This window comes from Crocodylus siamensis, chromosome 4 (genome assembly GCF_052110815.1).
Source record: "Crocodylus siamensis isolate JL-2025a chromosome 4, ASM5211081v1, whole genome shotgun sequence".
Classification (NCBI taxonomy): Eukaryota; Metazoa; Chordata; order Crocodylia; family Crocodylidae; genus Crocodylus; species Crocodylus siamensis.
Genome location: NC_143398.1, coordinates 155634104 through 155654734, shown reverse-complemented (window position 1 = coordinate 155654734; position 20631 = coordinate 155634104). Strand labels below are relative to the sequence as shown.

General features: G+C 42.0%; 1 protein-coding gene across 11 annotated transcripts in view; it reads left to right on the top strand.

The window, feature by feature from the left end:
• The window catches only part of ATP6V0A1 (ATPase H+ transporting V0 subunit a1), a 57184-nt gene that overhangs the window by 30450 nt on the left and 6103 nt on the right, over positions 1-20631 (top strand). For 6 of the 11 annotated variants that reach the window (XM_090044348.1, XM_090044349.1, XM_090044345.1 and 3 more), the window contains 5 exons: positions 4-111; positions 3606-3713; positions 4370-4387; positions 12193-12310; positions 13977-14148. In XM_090044348.1, coding sequence (XP_089900474.1) covers positions 4-111; positions 3606-3713; positions 4370-4387; positions 12193-12310; positions 13977-14148 — 524 coding nt within the window. Of the gene's footprint in view, positions 1-3; positions 112-802; positions 878-3605; positions 3714-4369; positions 4388-12192; positions 12311-13976; positions 14149-20631 lie in introns of those variants that run through there. The other 5 variants (XM_090044350.1, XM_090044344.1, XM_090044347.1 and 2 more) reach the window with 3 other exon arrangements.

The following is a 20631-nucleotide window of genomic DNA, read 5'->3' as shown; positions in this document are numbered from 1 at the left end:
CAGCAAGGACTTCAGAGCTTCCTGGTGGTGATCGCTTTTCTTTGTGTGCCCTGGATGCTGGTAGTTAAGCCCCTCGTCCTTCGCCGTCAGTATTTATGGAGAAAGCATTTGGTGGGTGACTCCTCTATTTGTTTGTTTTTGTTTTAAGATTATTGGTTCTAAAGATGTAAACTCCTTCTTGTTCTTAGAAACATAGGTTCATGCTCTGACCTGTATACATGTGCACAAAGACAAGTGTTCAGTAAAATGTACAAGCTGTTGCCTGTCTCTGATTTGGATCTTGCATTGAATCTACTTTAGAAAATATAAATACTGATTGTGTGCTAAAGAAATACGCCTTTCTGGGGCTCTTGGCCTGTGCAGGAGTGCAGAATCCCTTGATTCTGTGCCTTTCCTGGGGTGCCAGAGTACAGAAGCAGAGATGTAGCAAGTTGCCCAGCAGTATTGAGCAGCCTAACTAAAACTATGTGGATATGAAAATAAACTAATCTTTGCTTGTGAATGCAAGCCCTTCACTTAGAAGATCTTTTGTTTCATTTCTGGTTATATAACTGTACTAAAATAGTTCATATAAAAAGTCTGGAATCTGACACACTTGTACTGAGAGTGCTTGAAAATTCCCTTTGCATGTGTGGCAGACATCTGTTAGGATATTAAACCCATCAAAGTATGATACAGTTAAAGACACTCCCTCTCCCTTCTCTGACCATCTTTCATCCTCCCATGTCCCTTCCATTCGTCTCCCTTTTTTTCTCTTTTGTTTTTCTTCCTCCTCCCTCTTTTTTCTTCCATTCACTATCAGGAAGGGCAATCCGTGGAGGGCCAAGTCAGCACAGTCCAGAACGAGCAGGCACTGGAAGCAGCAGCGGCTGCAACAGTGAGTGCATTTAAAATCGTGTGATGCATTTAAAGTTGGGGAGGTATTAATGCACACACAATTATCCAGAGGATTTGGAATGTATCTGCACTTTTTGTAAATGATGAGAGCATCTCTAGCAGGTGGGACCAGTCTTTGTCTCCAGAATATAAATTCCAATAACCTCAGTATAATTGTGATGATACATTCCAGACTAGCTGTACACAAATGCAGGATTACCATGAAGCAACTGCAGAATGCGAAAACACTGCGCTGAAGCAATTCCAGTGAGATCCTACCCCACAAAAGCAACACGAGGATGCCTTGTCTCCGTAGCCTCCCAAAAAAATGTCCTTGGTTTTAATGTTCTTGGAAGTTTGTATAATAAGGGTTGTTTTCTATTTGAAGCGTTTTTGTTTACATTCCATATTCCCAAAAATCATGTTTTGGTGATGTTCTCCCAGCACCTTCACATCAGCAGTTCAAAATTTTTGTCTGCTTTTTGGAGTTGGGGGTTGGGGGAGGGAAAGGGACTTAGATCTGATGTTACAATAAAAATGGCTGCGTGCAGACAAGGTTGTCAGTAGCAGCTGTCTACAACTGTTTATGTGAAATCAGTATACCGCCCTCCATGGCCAAAGCCAACTGCCAGCCAGTGCCGAGTGACAGAGCTTTCATAGCTCTGTCTCTTCCTCAGAAGGGCATGTATGAAATTATTTATCCAACTCAAAGTAAAAAGTGGCTTTTTTTTTTTTTTTTTTTTTTTTAAGAAAAGAGATTTAAATTATATACAGATATTCTGGATGGTATTAGCCTTTCAACAAAGGTGTTCAGTGACAAATTTAAATTGGGTGTAAAGTTTCTTGGATACCAGCAAGTGCTCCCTTAACAGATCTTTCTTAAACTGCCTGAAAAAGGCATGCAGGCGTGCTGAGAAATAGATATTTTTCAGGTCTTCAAGCCGTTTAATAAGATAAGGGCGCAAAAAGCCTTCTGTATATGGAGCTATAATCATTTCTAGGATCTGACCCAGAGGAGAGATACTTGCCATGTGTGACTGAAAGCTCTGTACTACTCTTCTAACCCATAAATATACATTTTGGAGCAATTAAAAATGCAATGTAAACAACACTGCCTTAATATTCACTGTTGGTAACTTGTAACATTTCAGTGCCAGTCCAAAAACAGAAACAACCCAAACCCCAGAGTCCAAATATAAGCTTTATCATTCTCACATAGAAGTGTACTATTTACTGTGTAATATATCAATTTCACTTTCAACATTGTTTTCTGTTCCTTTATGAGTGTAACATCTCTGATTTTTTGTTGTGGTTTTTTTTGTGTTTTGTTTTGTGTTTTGGAGTCTGAAATGAATTCAACAAAAGTTTTTAACTTCAAGTTTTACAGCTGGTCCATCTGCATTATAAAATTCATGAAGACAAACGGGGCTTTCAAGACCATCCATTTATAATAATTGCAGTCTCTTAATAAGCATTCATAAGCTATTCCATGAGGATACTGGAGATAAGAATTATGATAGTAAACATGGAGGAAGCCAAGTTTTTAACTTTTTTTTTTTTTTACTTAGTCATTTGGAAACTACAGAATTTAATATTTGAATTTAAAAATCATCTTGTCTTCATTCCATACTCCTGATATAACACTGAAGTTGTATGCCAGGCTTCATCACAAGCAGAGCATTTTGAAGTCGCACCCTTGTGGTCTGTCAGGCTTAAAGTTCTGAATGTATAACATGTTTTAGACTGACAGAGTTTCACCCAATGTTACTGGCAGCTCTCGAACGAAGATAATGTAAGTCTGCCTACAGTATATGCATGTTGGTGCAGGCTATTTTAAATCCTGAAAATATGGCTATGTGCAAGGCATGCTTTCATTGTGCCTTTCGACTCCACTTACAATGTGCACAAGCAGTGCTGGAAGACTGTCAAACAGTGAATGTGCTGTGTATCGTGTATTAGTGGTAGTAAGAAGTGTGCAACAGATTTCATGGAACTGAAGAATGAAAACACTTAAGTGAAGTGGCTCTAGCTTGGTTAAACCACTCAAAACCAAGTGAAGTTCAACAGTCTGGCATTTAAGTATTGCCTTCCATATTTGAGAAGGAACAAAAACACAGCTGAGTTTCTCATGTCAAATGCCTATAAAAGGAATCATCTCTGCAGTACATGGAAGGTCTGATTCTTTTCCTTGTGTGTGGCTTTAGTATGCCTGGCAAAAGTGTGTGTGTGTGTGTGTGTGTGTGTGTGTGTGTGTGTGTGTGTGTGTGTGTGTGTGTGTGTGTGTGTGTGTGTGTGTGTGTGTGTGTGTGTGTGTGTCAGATAATAGCAAATGCTAGAAGAAAATCATGTGACTCGCTTCATGTAGAGTAGCAGTTGCATTTTTGTCAGTTTCCAAGGGGTGTGCCCACCAGTTGTTGGAAATGTAATGGGTGTTAGTAGTTTTGGAGAAAATATGGCTCTTGATGAAAGGTGAAATTATGTTTTGTAAAGAGTTGTTGTTCAAATTGGTTATATAACTTTTTTGTTTCAGATCCAGCAGGAATACGCTGCTTTCTCACCCAAGCTGGAAGATCTGTAAAATCGAAACTTGTGGAAAATAGTTGTGCCTTTGAACTTTTAATGTGGATTTTTTTTCTGGAAGTTGTTCCTGCTTCATGGAGATGTGTAAAGTACCTATTTGCACTAAGTTCTAAACAGGATTCTGCTTTTTCTTTTTGTGCATGTATTAGGGAACTCACAACTTCGGTGGCATCCGAGTGGGTAATGGACCCACCGAAGAAGATGCGGAAATCATTCAACATGACCAGCTCTCTACCCATTCTGAGGAAGGGGAGGAGGTGAGTGTCTGATGCTTGCTCAGGACAGTAGAGTTAGCACTGTGGGGATGATTCAGTAGCTTCCAAGCTCTGAAATTTCCATAGCGGTGCTGACAGCAGAACAGTAGAAATCCAAGGCCTGTTCTAAATAACAACCTTTTACATACTACTCTCTGGTCATCTTTGACTCCTAAAATCATGGAAAGTTCTGTGCCCAGGGCAAAGGAAGCATACACCCTCTCTGCCTGAATTTTTGTTACAAGAGCAGGAGTCTCGTGATGGGCCAGCTCTCTATCCCCATAGGGCATCTGAAAATATGGACAGCTGCCACAGATTTGTTTTTCTCTTAGGAAAAGCAGGTGTGGGCACCCCCCTCCTTCCCCTCTGCTGTTATATAGTACTTGGATTTATATTTCTTGAGTCCTAACTCTCTCTCTTGTTTCAAATTATTGTGGGCTGTTAGCACATCTCAGCTGCCCTGCCTTATCTGTTGCCCAAGGGGTGGACAAAAAGGGAAAGCTAGCTTGTTTATCTTGGACATCCTGATGCCTCCCTAGTAGCTGTACATTACAGTGCATGTTAAGTGCTTCCACTTGAAGAATAAATCCCTAATTGTGCTCTTGATTAATGATGTGACTGGTGGGACACTGCACTAAATGTAAACTTGTGTTTTCAAGCCTGCGGAGGATGAGGTGGTAAGATTACAGTCAGCTTTGCATTCATGTGTATCTGGAACATTTTTCATGGGTGGTAAATCATCTTCTGAGTTGGTACAATTCTTTGTCATAGCATCTTGTTTTTCCAAAAGACCTAGCCATTAATGCGTCACAGACTGTTTCTAATACTTCAAGCAGTATCTCCATTCAAAGAAACCCTGAATTTACTTCATCTGTCTAGCATACATTTGCTTTGTCTCTCCTCAACTACAAATACTTCCCAGTTGACCTGAACAGCTGTGCATCAAAAAAGATCAACTAGTGACTTCCTCTAAATCTGTATAATATTGAAGTGGTTGAGGAAGCAAGCTTCTCTGTCTGATATGTAGTCTGTTGTATCTGTTTGGTCAATGGGAATGTTTGGATTTTTTTGCAAACTGCTTATAGATTTTTTGTTTGTTTGTTTGTTTTTTCTAGCTATCATCTAGCTTAATGTTACTGGCTACCTTGAAACAAATTCATCAAAATACTGAAACACATCAAATTGGAGTTGCTGATAACCAGGGAATCAGTATTTTGTGTTTTCTCCCTCAAGGAGGCTTTTTAGGAGAAGAATTGCTCATTCCTGAATACTAGTAGTTGTAAGAGTCAGAAATATAATATACTCTTTGGAGAGCAGACCATTTAAATCTAATCAGTCTCTGCACTCCTTGCTATCAAAAGACCCATATTCTTCATGTTCCTTCCTCCCTTTCATACTCCTCGAGTTGGTACTCTTGGTCATGCTTTGGACAGGCTGGCTCTGGTGGCAGGAGCAGGGGAAGGTGGCATCCTTGGAAGCAGTAGTTAATGTCTACAAGCAGTTCTGCTATTCTTGGGTCTTTGCTGTTAGTGTGCCTGTGCTTGTTGTGTCTTTTGTTCTTTGCAAATGAATTGTGAGTGTGGATGCAAAAGCCCTTGGTACATATTTCTACAAGAAGCTTAGCATGCACAAATTGCTAATAAAGGTTTTGCTTATTTCCCCATTAACAAGAATTTTCTTCAGTTGTGAGGTCAGTTCATATACGTAAACAAATGCCAATTCAAAATGGTAGGCTGTATGTAAATGGATGTAGGTCTGCTATCTCCAGCGAGCCTCAACACCAACAAAGCTGTGGAAGAGCAACATACTCCTCTGTCATTGCAATACCCGGGCTATTCTTTGATTTGTGTCCATCTTGAGACCCAAACCAAGTGGGCGCCAGTAATTAACGTTGATAAAAGGATAGAAATTAGTTTGAGGGTGTAAAGTTGGGTATCTATTGGTCTAACAAACTAAAGTAGGTTGTCAGCTCGTTCAGAATGAGCTACAGAAAAATCTAAGTAAATAACTGAATAATCTTATGCCCCACACTAACACTTCCTTCAGCACTGGACCTAATGGGCCCAACTTTTTTCCTTTTAATCTAGATTCATAGTACCAGTAAGTAGGTGCATAAATTGCACTTTAGTTAGAGCAGTATCAGTCCTGTCCATCTGACTGACTTGATTGAGATTAATTGTCATTCTTTTGAGCAGAGTGAAATAAATGTGTATATAGGATGTCTCTAGTCATGTTATCTTGAGCTGACTTTTTATTAAGTTGCCTTTCTAGTGTGGTAGCATTCTCTGAAAAGCTAGTGTTGTGTGCAGGACTAGGTAAGCAGGCAGAACTCTGGAGTCTCAATGTGAGGCTAAGATAATGGTGTAGGGAGGAAAGGTTTAGGTTTTGCTGTCTCCTAATTAAATTGCCAATTGAGAATGATTGAGTGGTGTGGCAGGGGGGGCGGGTACAGAGCACCACCACGCACCACTCCGCACTGCTACCACCTCCCAGGAGCAGGAGGGTGAGGGGGAAGCTTGCCCCACTGTCCCCTCTACCAGCACCCTGCACTGCCACTGCCTCTGTTGCTGCTGGCTTCAGCTGCCCACTGCACGCCCCACTGTCCTCTACTCCTTGGAGGCGGTGGAGTGCTGCCATGATGGCAGGGATGGAGCAGGGGGCTGAGGCCACATGGCCTTGCAGAGGGGTTCCATCCCCTCTGTCCATCCCCACCCCCCTCCAGTCACAGCAGTGCTCCTTTGCCTCCAGGGAGCATGGCCTAGAGTGGAGGGAGTGGTGAGGCTAGCACTGCTGGCCTCACCCACCCACTCTGCTGCCATGATGGTGGGGGCGGAGGGGACACTCTGCACCACCACCACTGCTTCCTGTCCATAATGCTCTTGGAACACTGGTTGTTTCAGTAGACAATTGGTGTACTCCAATAGTGTTGCAGACAGAGACAGACAGACTAAGCCTTTTATTATATTAGAATAGGAGAGCCTCTTGGAATAGGGAAAGCTTGTACAGAAGGGATGGTTTCTACCTGAAAAAAAAATGGTACTGTAACTACTGGCATGTAACATTAATAAGGTGGTAGAGCGGCATTTAAACTAAAAATGTACGGGAAAGCCTCAGCTTGGGTTGCAAAATAGCACACAGTTTGGATTGATTTGCCCTATAACGATGAAACTGGAAGGGAAAAAAAAAGAAAGGGGGCGGGAGGAATAAGAAACAGGGTGAAGACTAGCATAAGCAAAATACCTTTAATGAGTAAAAGGTCACATGGGAGTAGCTAACCTGGCAAAAATAAAAAGTACACGTTTTTATACTTGTGCTAGAAGCCAAAGATCAAAAGTGGGGGCACTTGAATGCTTAGCAGTAAATAATGACATTGACATAATAGGTATCTTTGAAACATGGCGGAATGAGGAAGATCGATGGAATGCTGTAATACCAGGATACAAGTTGTATAGGAATAGTAGAGTAGGTCATACTTGTGGGAGACTGGCATTCTACATCAAAGAATGCCATCGAGTCAAATAGGGTAGATTTTTCAACTGATAAGAGAAGTACCATAAAATCTTTGTAGATAGAAATCCCAGGTTTCAATAGAGGGTTGGGGGAAAGTATATTTAGGGATATACTATCCTCCAGCAGCTAGCTAGAAATGCCGAGGGACTTGAAAGAGGATGCAACAGCAGAAAACACAAAAATAATGGGGACTTCCAACTATCCATGAAGAGACTGGATCAGTTGACATCAGGCCCGGGTGCAGAGACCAAATTTCTTGACATTATAAAAGACTGCTTCCTGGAGCAGTTAGTCCTGGAACATACAAGGGTAAAGACCGTTCTTAACCTAGCCCTCAGAAGTGCACAGGATTTGGTGCAAAGGGTAAGTGTTACTGAGCCACTCGGCATTAGTGACCACAATGCAATTGGGTTTGGCATCCATGTAGGAGGGGAGATGAGAAGAAAATCTACCACAGTAGCCTTTTTAAAATTAAAGGGATGCTATACCAGAATGAGGAAGCCAGCTAGACAAAAGTTAAAAGGGGCCCCTAAGGAGGTTGAGCAACTTGTAAGCAGTGTGGAAACTGCTTAAGAACATTATATTGGAGGCACAAAGCAAATGCATACCACAGCTTAAAAAAATGGAAAGTGGATTTAAAGCAGGCAAGCAAGCATAGTTTAATGATAGAGATGCAGAGGCAATAAGCAGAAAAAAATCTTCTTTCAAAAAGTGGAAGTTAAAACCTAGTGAAGAAAATTAAAAAGAGCTTAAACACCAGCAAATTAAATGTAAAACTATAATAAGATATGTTAAGAAAGAATTTGAGGAAAAACTTGCTAGAGACACAAAGGGTAACAATAAAATTAAGTACAGCAGAAGCCAAAGACTAGTTAGGAAGTCAGTTCGGCCTTTGAATAGTTAAGGTGTAAAAGGGGTGCTGAAGGACGACAGGACCATTGCTGAGAAACTAAATGTGTTCTTTGCATCTGGCTCCACTATGAAAGATGTTGGAGAGATTTCCTCACCAGATCCACTCCTCTCTCTGGACAAGTCAGTGGAGCTGACCCAAAGTGAAGATTCAGTAGGTGACGTCGTAGAGGAAATTGATAAACTAAACTATAGCAAATCACTAGAACCTGATGGCATTCACCCTAAGCTCCTGAAGGAGCTCAGATCAGGAATTGCTAAACTTTTACCTATAGTATGCAACCTCTCACTAAAAACAGCCTTGGTACCAGAGGACTGGAGCGTTGCCAGCGTGACTCTCAAAAATAGGCTCTAGAGAGGATGTGGGGAACTATAGGCCAGTAAGCCTAATTTCTGTTCCTGGAAAACTGGTAGAAATTATTTAAAAAAAAATAAAAAAAAAAAAAAAAAAAAATTCCAGCATGTGAATGGATGTGACTTGTTGACTCCTCCCCAACATGTCTTTTTCAAAGGGAAATCAAGCCTCATCAGCCTATTAGAGTTCTTTGAGGGAGGGTGTCAATAAGCAGATGGATTAGGGTTATCCAGTTGACACAGTATGTTTGAACATCAAAGATCATATTTGGACAAGGTCCCCCACCAGAGGCTCTTAATAGGGGTGTGCAAAATGGGCCTATTTGGGTTTGGCCCGAATTGGGGACAGTGATACGATTCACTTGATTCAGATCACTGTCCCTGATTCGATTCAGCCGAATCGCATCTGAAGATCCGATGCTGATTCAGAGAATCGGTGATTCAGCCATAGACACAGTTTTTAAATGTTTTTTTTCTACGTACCTCAAGATACCAGACGTGGCCTGTGAACACTGTGATGCTGGGGCGGATAGAGAATCCCACAGCAGCGCTGGTGGGGGCCCCCCACATGCTTGGTGGTGAACCCGGAAGTGGACCGGAAGTATTTCTGGTCCACTTCCAGGTCCGCTGGGGGGCTCCCCAGCGTCCCTCCCAGACATGGGAGGCACCAGTCACCAAGCTGGGGAGGCACAGAGGAAGGCTCCCCGTGCACTCCCTGCCAGACCTGGAAGTGGACCAGAAGTGCTTCTGGTCCACTTCCAAGTCTGCTGCCAAGCGCGCTTAGGACCCTCCTGTGGGATGCTCCATCCACCCCACCATTGCAGTGTTGGCAAATTGCCTGCTACCTTGAGGTATGTAGAAAAAACATTTAAAGCTGTGTCTATATCTGAATCGCTGAATCTCTCTGAATCGATTCAGAGGGTTCCAGTTTGATTCAGAGATTAAAGGGTCTCCTAATTCAGTTTGGATTCAGAGATTTGGCCACTGAACGGGGCTGACTCTCCACTGAACTGAATCAGTGGATGAAGCTTTGCACAACCCTACCTCTTAAGTATGTTAGATAGTCATGGGATTACAGGGAACATCCACTTGTGGATTAGAAATTGTTTCCAAGATGGAAAGCAAAGAGTGAATATAAGCTATCAGTTTTCATGATGGGAAGAACTAAACAGCAGGATCTCCCAGAGATCTGTATTGGGACCAGTGCTGTTTAACATATTCATAGATGAACTGGAAAAGGGGATGAGTAGCAAGGTGGCCAGACTTGCAAATAACACAAAACTATTAAAAATGGTAAAGATCAAGGCAGACTGAGGAACTACAGAACGATTTGGCATGTTGAGTGAATGGGCAGCTAAATGGCAGATGAAAGTCAGTGTAGGTAGGGTGAAGTGATGCACTTGGGCAAAAATAACTCAGCTATAAATGCACTATGATGGGCTCTATATTAATTGTTACCACACAAGAAAATAAATTTATCTGGGAGTCATTGTGGAAAGCTAAAAAAACATTAGCTCAGTGTTCAGCAGACATCAAAAAGGCAAACAATGTTAGGGATTATTAAGAATGGAGTTGGGAACAAATGAGAAAGTATCATTATACTCATTTATAAATCGGTGGTGTGTCCATACCTTGAATACTGTGCCCGTTCTGGTCCCCACACCTCAAAAAGATATAGAAAAACTAGAGAGGGTCTGGAAAAGGGCAACAAGGATGGTTAGTGATTAGGAGGGGGCTTCCATATAAGGAGAGACTAAAGAGGCTAGACCTACTCAGTTTAGAAATGAGATGCTTGAGGGGGGGGACATGACAAGAGCTTACAAAATAGCAAAGAGAAAGTAAAATGGAATTATTTACTGTCTCTTAATACTAGAGCTAAGGGTCACAAAATGAAATGAGTAGGTGGTAAGTTTAAAACTAACAATAAGAAATTCTTTTTCACACACTGTGTAATTAAAGTGTGAAACTCACTGCCACTAGGTATTGTGGAAGGTCATGGTTTAGCTTGGTTCAAAAGGGGATTGGACAAATTCTTGGAGGAAAAAGGGCATCAGTAGCTATTGAGTATGGGAGTTAGGCATACAGCCTCTGAAATCAGAGTTTCCTAGAGTTTTAAACGTTGGAGGCTGCAAGTAACAGAGGAATGGGGCGGTTGGGGGGTTACCCTGATGATACCCAATTCACTCTCCCTTTCAGCATCTGATCTCTGCCACTGTGATACAGGATACTGGGCAAGATGGGCCCGTGGTCTGATGCAGTAGATGGCAGTCCTTATGTTCTTATGCAGTCCCATACAAAGATGAGAATGATGCATCAAAACTAGAAAAGCTGTGGAGCGGAAACTAAATGTAAAGTTGTGTTTTCTGAGCAACACTTTGGTGGGTAAAAGTCCTGCAGTGGCAGCGGCTTTACTGATGGTTTCTGTGTAAATGCCACTGAAGGTGGCTCTGCCTAGAGTTGTAACATTTAAGGCTGCTGCTTATAGTTGGTGAAATAACAGTTGTAATGCAGGTATAGCTGATCACATTTGTATATCACATGAATGTTTTTGTTTTTTTTAAAGAAACATGATGAAAAATAACCTGTAAGTTTACAGGTACTGTGTTTAAAGTTATTCTGTGAGTCCCTTTTTCTCAGAGCATAAGGATGGTCTCTTCAGTGGCTATTTACTGTTTCTGCCATACACTGCACTTAATGGTTAAATATTTGTTCTGTTCTGTCTACTTTATACTGATTTCCTGCCTTCAGGGAGTGGATGCTGTTGACCAGGTTTCACAAAAGAAGCATAAACTGGAAAGACTATGAAGAGAAGGAGCTAGTCTCTTGACAGCTAGTTTGACTTAATTGTTTAAAATGTGTACTGTTTTGGCTAAACAGAGGGGCAACAAGAATAAAAATAGCCTGCTGTGCCCTTTCAGAACATTAATATTGGTGTCTTCAAAATTCTGTATTCCCTTTAACTGTTCTAAGCAGTTTATGGAATGTGAACTAAATGCAAGACACAGTAACAAGCTCTTTCCCACGTTTCAGGAAACTCCTCTGCCCCCTCCTCCCCTTCCCCCAACACACACGCTTTAAAAAAACCCTATGGGTTAAAACTAATTAATTACAAGAAAAGGTATACAACATGGGAACTCTGCAGGCAAAATGATGAGGCACAGATGGGATTTTCAGGATCAACTCCTGCATTAGTTCTGCTTTCCCAAAAAATAAACTTCTGTCTTGCAAAAAAGCTTGTGTTCAACTTGTAGCAGAGGTAAACGTGCAGTATTGCCTGACTTTTTAAAAATTAATTTCAGATGTTTCTCATTCCTGTGAGAATATATAGTATTTGTAGAAATAGATGCAAATGACTAGTGAGTTGAGATGGGAACGATTTCCTGTTTCCTGGCAAAATCCTATATTTGAATTGTAACTTTTATTGTCTGCCGTGTTAAATGTACACTTTTAATCACTGCAGTATTGAATAATTTTTCAAATTTGTGTTGGTGAGATTTTGTAGCAGTTTGCTTCACTGCAGCTGTGAAAAGATTATTTGACAGATTAAATGGATGATCAGTATCCACAGCCAGTAGAAGAAAGTATGAGAGCCTAAACTGCAAACATAGTGCACAGGATAGTATGCTACTTCCCTTAACTGCCAGTCCTTGTTTATTAAAGCAAGGCTTGTAGCAGGTTTCATTTCCTCCTTGCTCTATTCCTTCTACAGTTTGATTTTGGGGATACCGTAGTTCATCAGGCCATCCATACCATTGAGTTCTGCCTGGGGTGCATCTCCAACACAGCCTCCTACTTGCGCCTTTGGGCTCTGAGCTTGGCCCATGCACGTGAGTATCTCTTCCAAAGCTGGAAGTTTTGACTAGTGTTAAGAGATCAACCTGGACAAAGGCAATAGGGAGAAGGCCTGGGCCCACAGGGTATGTGCTTAAGAGGAACTGCCCATGTGTGCTGGAGGGGTGGAAATGAATGATAGGGTGCTATATTTATGTTGACTAGGCCTTTGGCAGATGTACACGTAAAGCATGATGGGATCTAAAGTATGATCTCAACAATCATGTTTCCTGCCATACCACACATGTACATCAGGAGGTGTAACTGTGAGATCAAGCATCAGATACCATCATGCCTTATTGCCAGAGCAGGTAGATCATGATCCTGGGTTTCCTTTGCACCAGCAAGTAGCAAGCCCCCACAGCAGGGAGCCGCATCATCTGATTCAGGCTCCCAGCCTTGCCCCATCCCCTCGGGCTGGGAGGCCCAGCTTGACTACGCATTCAATGATGCAATAGGAGCCAACCACAAAGTTACTCTACATTTTTGTGTAAAGCTTTGTGGCTTATTCCTTGTTTTATCATACCATTAATTGCATTAACATGTGGCTGGGTAATAGCTTACAACATGATTACCTAATTAATCACTAATCTAATTAGTCTTAAGTATAATGTGTGCCAGGGACCCCCGTGTAATCAGATTTTAGCCTTTGCCCACCTTGTGATCAAATAGCAGTGTTTTAATGTCAATGGATGTAAGGCTGTGCTGTGTAGCCTAAAAGAAAGGGCTGTGTCAATGTCTTGGCAAAATGTGCATAAAATGGAGAAGACCACACATCTGCTTTCACTACTTTAACTTGAGACTTGATCTTAGCATGCAATGCTTCATTTTGATCAGTGTAATATGTCACGTAACTCAAAGGAGCGAGCCACGTGCGGCTCATGAGCTGCTCTTAGGCCAGCCTGTGATAGTCTGTGTGTAGGCAGCATTGCTTTTGTGTATTGTTGTGCTCCTCCTTCCCTCTTCCAACCAGAATTATTACAGAAATTAATGTGGCCCATGGTTTTCCTCTTTGTAAGTTTCCTGTTGGCCTCTGTACAATGTGGCAATTACGTTCCAACTTGAGGCGGCCGCTGCGCAGCACAGGTCTCGTGTGGTAAGAGGAGCCTGTGTGTGGCATGCAGCAGATTAGGGTTGAAGGGCAGGTAGCACAGTGGCAGATAGGGCAGAAAGCAGAGCAGTAGGCAGGGAGCAGCAACTCAGATAAAGAAAAGGGATTGGAGTGGCATTTGGGGAGGGTGCAGGGTTAATTTGTAGCACATCTGCTGAAGTTTACTCCCAGTGCTCTAACTTCATTCTTGAAATGTTAATTCCCTGTAAGAAGATGAATGTGTAGGATCTGTGCAAACAAGATGTTTGAAGAAGGGAGTTTCATAGTTTTAGAAGGTATAGGTGGAATTTTTTGCTGAATAGAATGATGGCTGAGTGAGTGGGAACGCTGGCCTTGCAGCTGGTGCTAGGGTTTTGGGTTCAGGTTTTGAAATGCGTTTGCCTGCCAGCACCATGTGTTTCTCAAGCAGCCCCAAATGGAATCACGCTGCTGGCTTCTGCTAGGCTACAAATGGTGGGAAAGCCACTCAACTCTGAATAAAGTAACTGTTTTCTTTTGTTTTAACCACTCTGAAATGAGCACTATTTTTTTCTGGCTCCTATCTTCCACAGAGCTTTCTGAAGTGCTCTGGACCATGGTGATCCATGTTGGCCTCAGTGTGAGGAGTCTAGCTGGCGGCTTTGGCTTGTTCTTCATATTTGCTGTTTTTGCAACCTTGACTGTCACAATCCTTCTGATCATGGAGGGGCTATCGGCTTTCCTTCATGCTCTCCGTTTGCACTGGTAAGTTTACTAGAAATTTTATATGTTTTAAAGCTGTTTAATAAGGAGGACAATTGCAGATTAATTTGCCAACCTTGTGGCTGCAGTTTTCCAGAAGGTGAGATTTAGATTTGTCTCTAAAGAGTAAAATTTGGGCTTGGGTTATAAATCAAGACAACTGATAATGGAGCGCTGAACCCAGTGATGGCAGAGTGCTGCTTAGACATCATGTGAATAACAGAACTGAGTGCATTTGCACTTCCTGAGAATGTTCTACAGCAGGCAGACTAGTGGCAGAAGGATTTTAAAATCTTAAAGCCAGGGACATGATTTTCTTAGACAGCAATCCCAGTTAGATACTGCACTTCCACCCTCTACAGCAGGGATAGGCAATTATTTTGGGCAGAGGGCTGCTTACTGCGTTTTGGCAAGCCACCGAGGGCAGCATGACAGGCAGCCCAGGGCAGATTAATATTAATTTTCTAAACTTTTTAGGGGCCCCGTGGGCTGGATGGAATGGCCTGGTGGGCCGCATCCGGCCCCCAGGCCACATTTTGCCCACTCCTGCTCTACAGTTTGATCGTTTACTTAAAAGTCACTGGAGCTGAAAATCAGAGGTTGGGTTTATCCTGGGGCTGATTGTCCTGGACAGAGGCCTAGTACAGACATTCAGTTTCTCCTGGGAGAGTTGCTCTCCCACGAGAAACCATGAATGTACAGATGTTCAAGCTTTTTCTTCCAGAGTAAAAATGGCCATTCCAGGGGAAAAATAACCTGGGAACAATGAGGGTTAAATCACTCTTGGAAGAGCTTCTCCTGGGAGAGTGAATATCTATACATACTGTTGCTTCTCTCAGAAGAGAACGTAATCCTTCAGCACCCCCCCCCCATATCCTCTGGGGGGCCTGATGTGTTGCTCTCTGGACTCTGCTGCTCCACCAGGGAATGGAACGCATCTGCTTCCCAGTCCATACGTTACGCTGGAGGGAAACAGGCTGACCATGGGCAGTCTGGGTCAGCCAGTCAGGGCGGTCTTTTGCACTGCTATCATCTGTCATCAAGCAGACTAAGGGGTCTATAGAGCATGCTGAGAGATGTGCACAAGGTCCCCCCCCCCCCCCCCCCCACTCAGATATATAGTGGTAGCTCTGCAAGCTCTCCACTTTTAAGGTCCTCAGTATTCAAATATCTGTATGCGCGGCTCTAAGTTTCTCTACCAGGAGAAGAAACTTGGGAGAATTCACCCAGATTTATTTGAATGTCCATATGCCTCAATCAAAATAGGCTTGACCCAGTTGTTTACATGAAAAGTTTGAATGGCAATTTTAACCCCTATTGTCATGGTACAAAGTGTTAATTCAGATATTTAACAGGTGCTTAATGTGGGATAAAGGGCTTGTCCCTCTGTTAGATAACAGAAATAAAAGACTTTGTTTTGGGAGAAATCCATCCTCTGTTTTTAGCTTCTAGGGGCACTTGTATGCGTGATGGTCGTCATGATGGACACATGACAAGAAATTTAATTTGCGTGGCTTAATGGCGTTATGTGTTACATATGTGCCAGTTTTGGAGGTTTTAAATAATTTTGCATTGTTGCAAACTAAACTACGTCTGGATGCAGTTTAGTTTGGAATGTTTGTTTTTGTGGTGGGGTGGTGCTGCTGCCACCAGAGGAAAGGACTAGGGGCCACCCTCTGCTGCTCAGCTGGCTCCCTGGCTGCAGCCAGGCTCCAGCTCTACGAAAAAGAAAAGGGATTAGGCCCCTTGCCATAACATGGCAGAAAAACTGTAACAGTGGTTTTCAGTTAAACCACCATTTCAATTTAGGGGGCATAAAATAAAACCTTATCACATGTACAAGCGCCCTAGCTATAAACAAACAGGTAGCACTTCTCCAGAATCCTAGTACAAGCCCCTTGTCCCATTTTAAGTGTCCCATTTTAAGTACCTGTGAAGTATGAGAGAGAATATGCAAATACTTTCCCTTCCTCCCCATGCCCAAGCAGCACAATGTTGTGTACCTCTGTTGTGTTCCTCCAAATTAATCATGGCTTATTCAAGTTAGTTGTCAACCATTCCAAGGACAAGCCTGTCAGGCTGTACAGTCTTTCTGGCCACTTCTTGGCAGAGTGTCTAAAGGGTTGCTCCTACTTTTGTCCTGGGTTTTGACTTGCATCAGTTGGGACTCCTGAGACATTTGTTTACAGAGACAGCAACTGTTCTAGGCTGAAAAAAATACTGCTTTACCAGCTAAACACTTCTAAGCAGTCTACATAAGGGGTTTTGGAGGGGGATTGTCTTCAGCAGTTTTTCTGTTCTTTGCTTTATATTGTAGCAGTTGTTTTTCTTGCTTTCACAGTGTAACACTGTGGTCTCCAAAGTGGGGTGTGCAAGAGGATCCATTGTGTGGGAAGAAAATATTAGAACTTCTATTTTATATTTATATAGATATACATATATTGGGGGTGTGCGCTCAAAAATTTTTTACTGATAGGGGTGTGCGAATATAAATATACCGTATTGGGGGGGGGTGCTCAAATTTTTTACTGTTAGGGGTGCACAATCAAAAAAATTTGGAGACCACTGGTGTAATGTAGTGATTGACTGGAGTTCCATTTGCAGCCAGCAACCAACCTATCAAGCCCACTTTTTCTCAAGAAAACTGAGTTTAGCAGAGCAATAGAAGTTAAACTTCAGGGCCTCAACTTAAGATAATCTGTTGCCACTCTGGGGATCTGAGTCTAGTTTTATTGTTAGCAGCTCTCTGATTTGCTCCTTTCTTTTAGAAAAGAAGTTGAGCCTTTTTTCAACAAGGACAGCTTGCCTTGTGATATCAAAGATTATGTCCACAGACTGTGCAGTGGTCACAACTGAAAACATGGATGTTTTCAATAACTTTGTACTGGAAGGTCATACTGAAGACTAATGAGACCTCTGCTTGGAAGACATCCAGTGAAGGTGTTCTGAATTAAGAAACTTGTCATTGATTCTCTTAATAGCAGTAAACAAACCTGATGGGATTGTAGCAGGAAATTTTGCAGGGTTTTCCATTTAAGTCATCTGATCATGGATGCACAAGATTATGCTTCTACTTGGCAACTATATTAACAGGTTACAAAACACCAAGTTCTTTTCAGAAGAGGGTTGTTTAGCCACAGATTTGATTAATTTTTTTTTGGCCCATCAATGGGAAGCAAAATAGATTTGTCTGCCCGGTTGGATGGCTTAAATTTAATTTTTGTAGTCTTCTGCCTTATAGCTACAAGGCAACATTTAGGAGCGAAGGGAGTTTTATAGTTGCAAAACTAAAACTGGATTGATTTTTAAAGCTAATTAAAAAAACCTGCTGAGCTGTAGGTCATTACTGCAATATGATAACTGGATTTCCAGAGCCACTGTAAGCAGTTTATCTTTGATGCCCTCTGTTTAGATAAAGGATGGTGGGTCTTTTCTTTTTGTTTGTTTCTCTTGTTGTTTTTTGGCAGTATATTCTCCCTTACATCTAACTTGCTGAGACCGTGATTAATCTTATCCTTGTGCGCTCTGGCAGAACCTGTTAACCATCTGTCTGAGCTCTCTTACCAGCTGTGTTTTGTTAATGCATCCTCTCTAATCCTGTGTATGAAGGGAGCCTGCAGTGGGAAGAGATTACCCAACAAGAGTATGAGTCACTTTTTCTGCACCCAAGGAGAAAGGGAGTTCAAAGTAGTTTCACTTCCATATGTTTAAAGAGCACTCACTGTTCAACTTTAAATACCATCTGAAGTGTGGCTGGTTATCACTTCGATCTGATCAAAGAAATGCAAAATAATGAATTTAGTTAGTTTCTTGGCTCTCTAACACTACACGCATGACAAGAGAGGAGAGTTTAAGTACTTCTCCTCCAGATCAGTCTTGTTCAGGAATAACTTAATGTCAGTTCAAACTTTTTTTCCCCCTGGCCAGGAGGATAATGAAACCACAAGTGTAGTTCACGAAGAGCACTTCTACTCCAGGCCCTGTGGTTTGATTGATTTGATTTATGCTTCCCTTCCCAGCAAAAGCTCCTGGTAGTTGATGATAAAGGAAACAAATGAGTTAAAAGGGCAGCAAGAATAAACGTAAAAAAGTACAACTGAAATGAAGTAGAGACTCACTAAATAAGATCTCTGCCCAAGTTTTGGTTCCTAAATGCCTAAATCCCAAATAGAATTGTCTTCTGGCGCTTCTTAAAGATGTTCAGGCTTGGGATCAGACTCTGGCAGGCTTCAAAGGAGGGAGTTCAAAATCATAGTGGTGGCTCCCCCCGCCCCTCATAAAAACATGCTTTTTGCATTCCAAAAATGGGAGGGAAGGGTTATTTTTAAACATTGGCTTGAAAATAAACAAATACAGCAACACTGTTCCTCTCCAGAGGCCCTTGGGAGTTCTGAAAAGGGAGAGGCAAAAGGGATAGCTGTATTGAAATTAGAAGAGAAATAAAGCTGTAGGCGTTTCCCATTTGGAAAGAAGCAAGCTGTGCTGGTAATAACAAGTGCTGTTTTTCCAGATTTCCCCTGAGGTTGAGGGAGGAAAACTTAATCATTTTGCACCTTTGTTGGCACAGCTTCTAAGTACCATGCACTCAGGCTTTCAGTGTTTGGGGATCTTCAGACTTTTAAACCACATTCCTGATTCAAAAAGGAATTGTAAAGTGTAGCCATTTTGTGTAGGGAGGGAATCCCATGTTGCAGAGTTGTCTTACTAATGAAAATGGCTGCTGGATGGTATTTCTGATTTCTTTTCCCTGCACCCCCCTGGCATCCAGCCTTGAAATCCTCACACTTGGATCCATCTGCTGATCATCTCTTCTTTCCTTGTCCTTAAACTACTGTCATTGCTGTTATGAAATTGTACAATGAGAAAAGCGTTAATCTTAAAACTGCCGTTGTGTGTTACCTCTGATAATCTGAGAGAAACAATAGATTCATAGGAAAGTAGGCCTGGAAGGGACCTCTTGAGGCAGTGTAGTCCAGCCCCTATGCTTAGGGCAGGATCATCTCTGACTAAACCAGCTCAGCCAAGTGTCTGTCTAATTTGCTCTTGAAAACTTCCAGGAATGGAGATTCTACAGTTTCTCTAGGTAAGCTGTTCTAGAGCTTGACCACCCCGTCGTCAAAGTTCATCCTACTAATCTCCAACCTAAATTTTCCCTGCTGTGAGTGGACAGCATCTCAACTTTTATGTGGTCCTCATGCTGGGCAGATGTTAGATAGAAACAGTTAAACTTTCTAAACCTCCTCTCTAAGCTGCAGCATACAGACACTTGTAAAAAGTTTTTTAAAAAAATAGGAGGTTGTTGATACTCTCTAACCATTTTATTTCCTTCTAAATAATAAAAACCTGATACCATTTTGAAAGTTATTCTAAGTATGAATTGAAGTAAAGGAGGCAAAGTGCTCTCCTCTATTGTAGCATTCCTACCTTTGCATGAATTTTACCTGGGGCCCTTTACAAGCCATATCCTCTAAAGCAAGTAGCTGATAACATGTGCTTATTGCTGGCCAACAGAGCAGCCTTCCCTGAAGCTAAGTTTATGGAAACACCTGACATAAGATGGTGCACTACTGCAATGGCAGGCAAGGTGAAAGAAACGCAAGGGACTTGTTGAGCCTTACAGTAATGCCATAGCACAGCCGCTGTGAAGAACAACTGCGGAGTATTTTCAGGGAAGCTACAAAGGCATGATTCTGGAACAAAGTAATTTTTTCCCTAAATACACATGCTCAAACCTGTATGTTCTCAAGTGCTGTGCTTAAAGTGTCATTTGGCATGTTATTATTGCAGTGTAGTCCTCATAAACGTTCTTCAAATAATATACTGCTAACATTCCTCTTTAGTCTAAACACAAATTCAGTACATTGCCAATGGTAGGTGAATGCCTCCTTCTACAGTGAATAGGATCAAATATAGCTATCTTGGGAGAAGTAGTTCTGGGAGAGCTTTGTTTAAAATCTCATTGCCGTAGGGGAGGAGTCACCTGTCTGGAATGCAAAAGGTATGAGTGGGTGTCTCAGCACTCAAGAGAAGTAGTTTAGCATACGTCTTACTGGTGAGAGAAACAAAATCTTTAAAGGGCTTTGTGCACTGCTCCCAGCTGAAAAGGAGTTTTCACTCTTCTGAGAACACACAGATGTTCCTCCAGTGGTTTTGTTTTTTACTATAGATCTCCCTTAAAACACAGCCTTGAAACTGGCAACAATATAATGTTGCTACATAGTGATGCCCCTAGTTCTAACAGATCTTTGCTGGCAGGTGGCTGGCTGCTTAGTCTATCACATACTCAAGTTGATTTCCTTGTAGCTTATTTCCCTTTAGCTAGTGATCTGACTGCTTAATATCCTTTACCTTTTGAATATGCTATTTGTTAATACACCTTTTGGATCGAACATGGCTCTGGGTTCCTGTCACAAGCATTGGGTTTGCCTAATGAGGAATCTGTAGCCAAACACCAGCCATGAACCCGGAGTCTATAAAATGGCATTG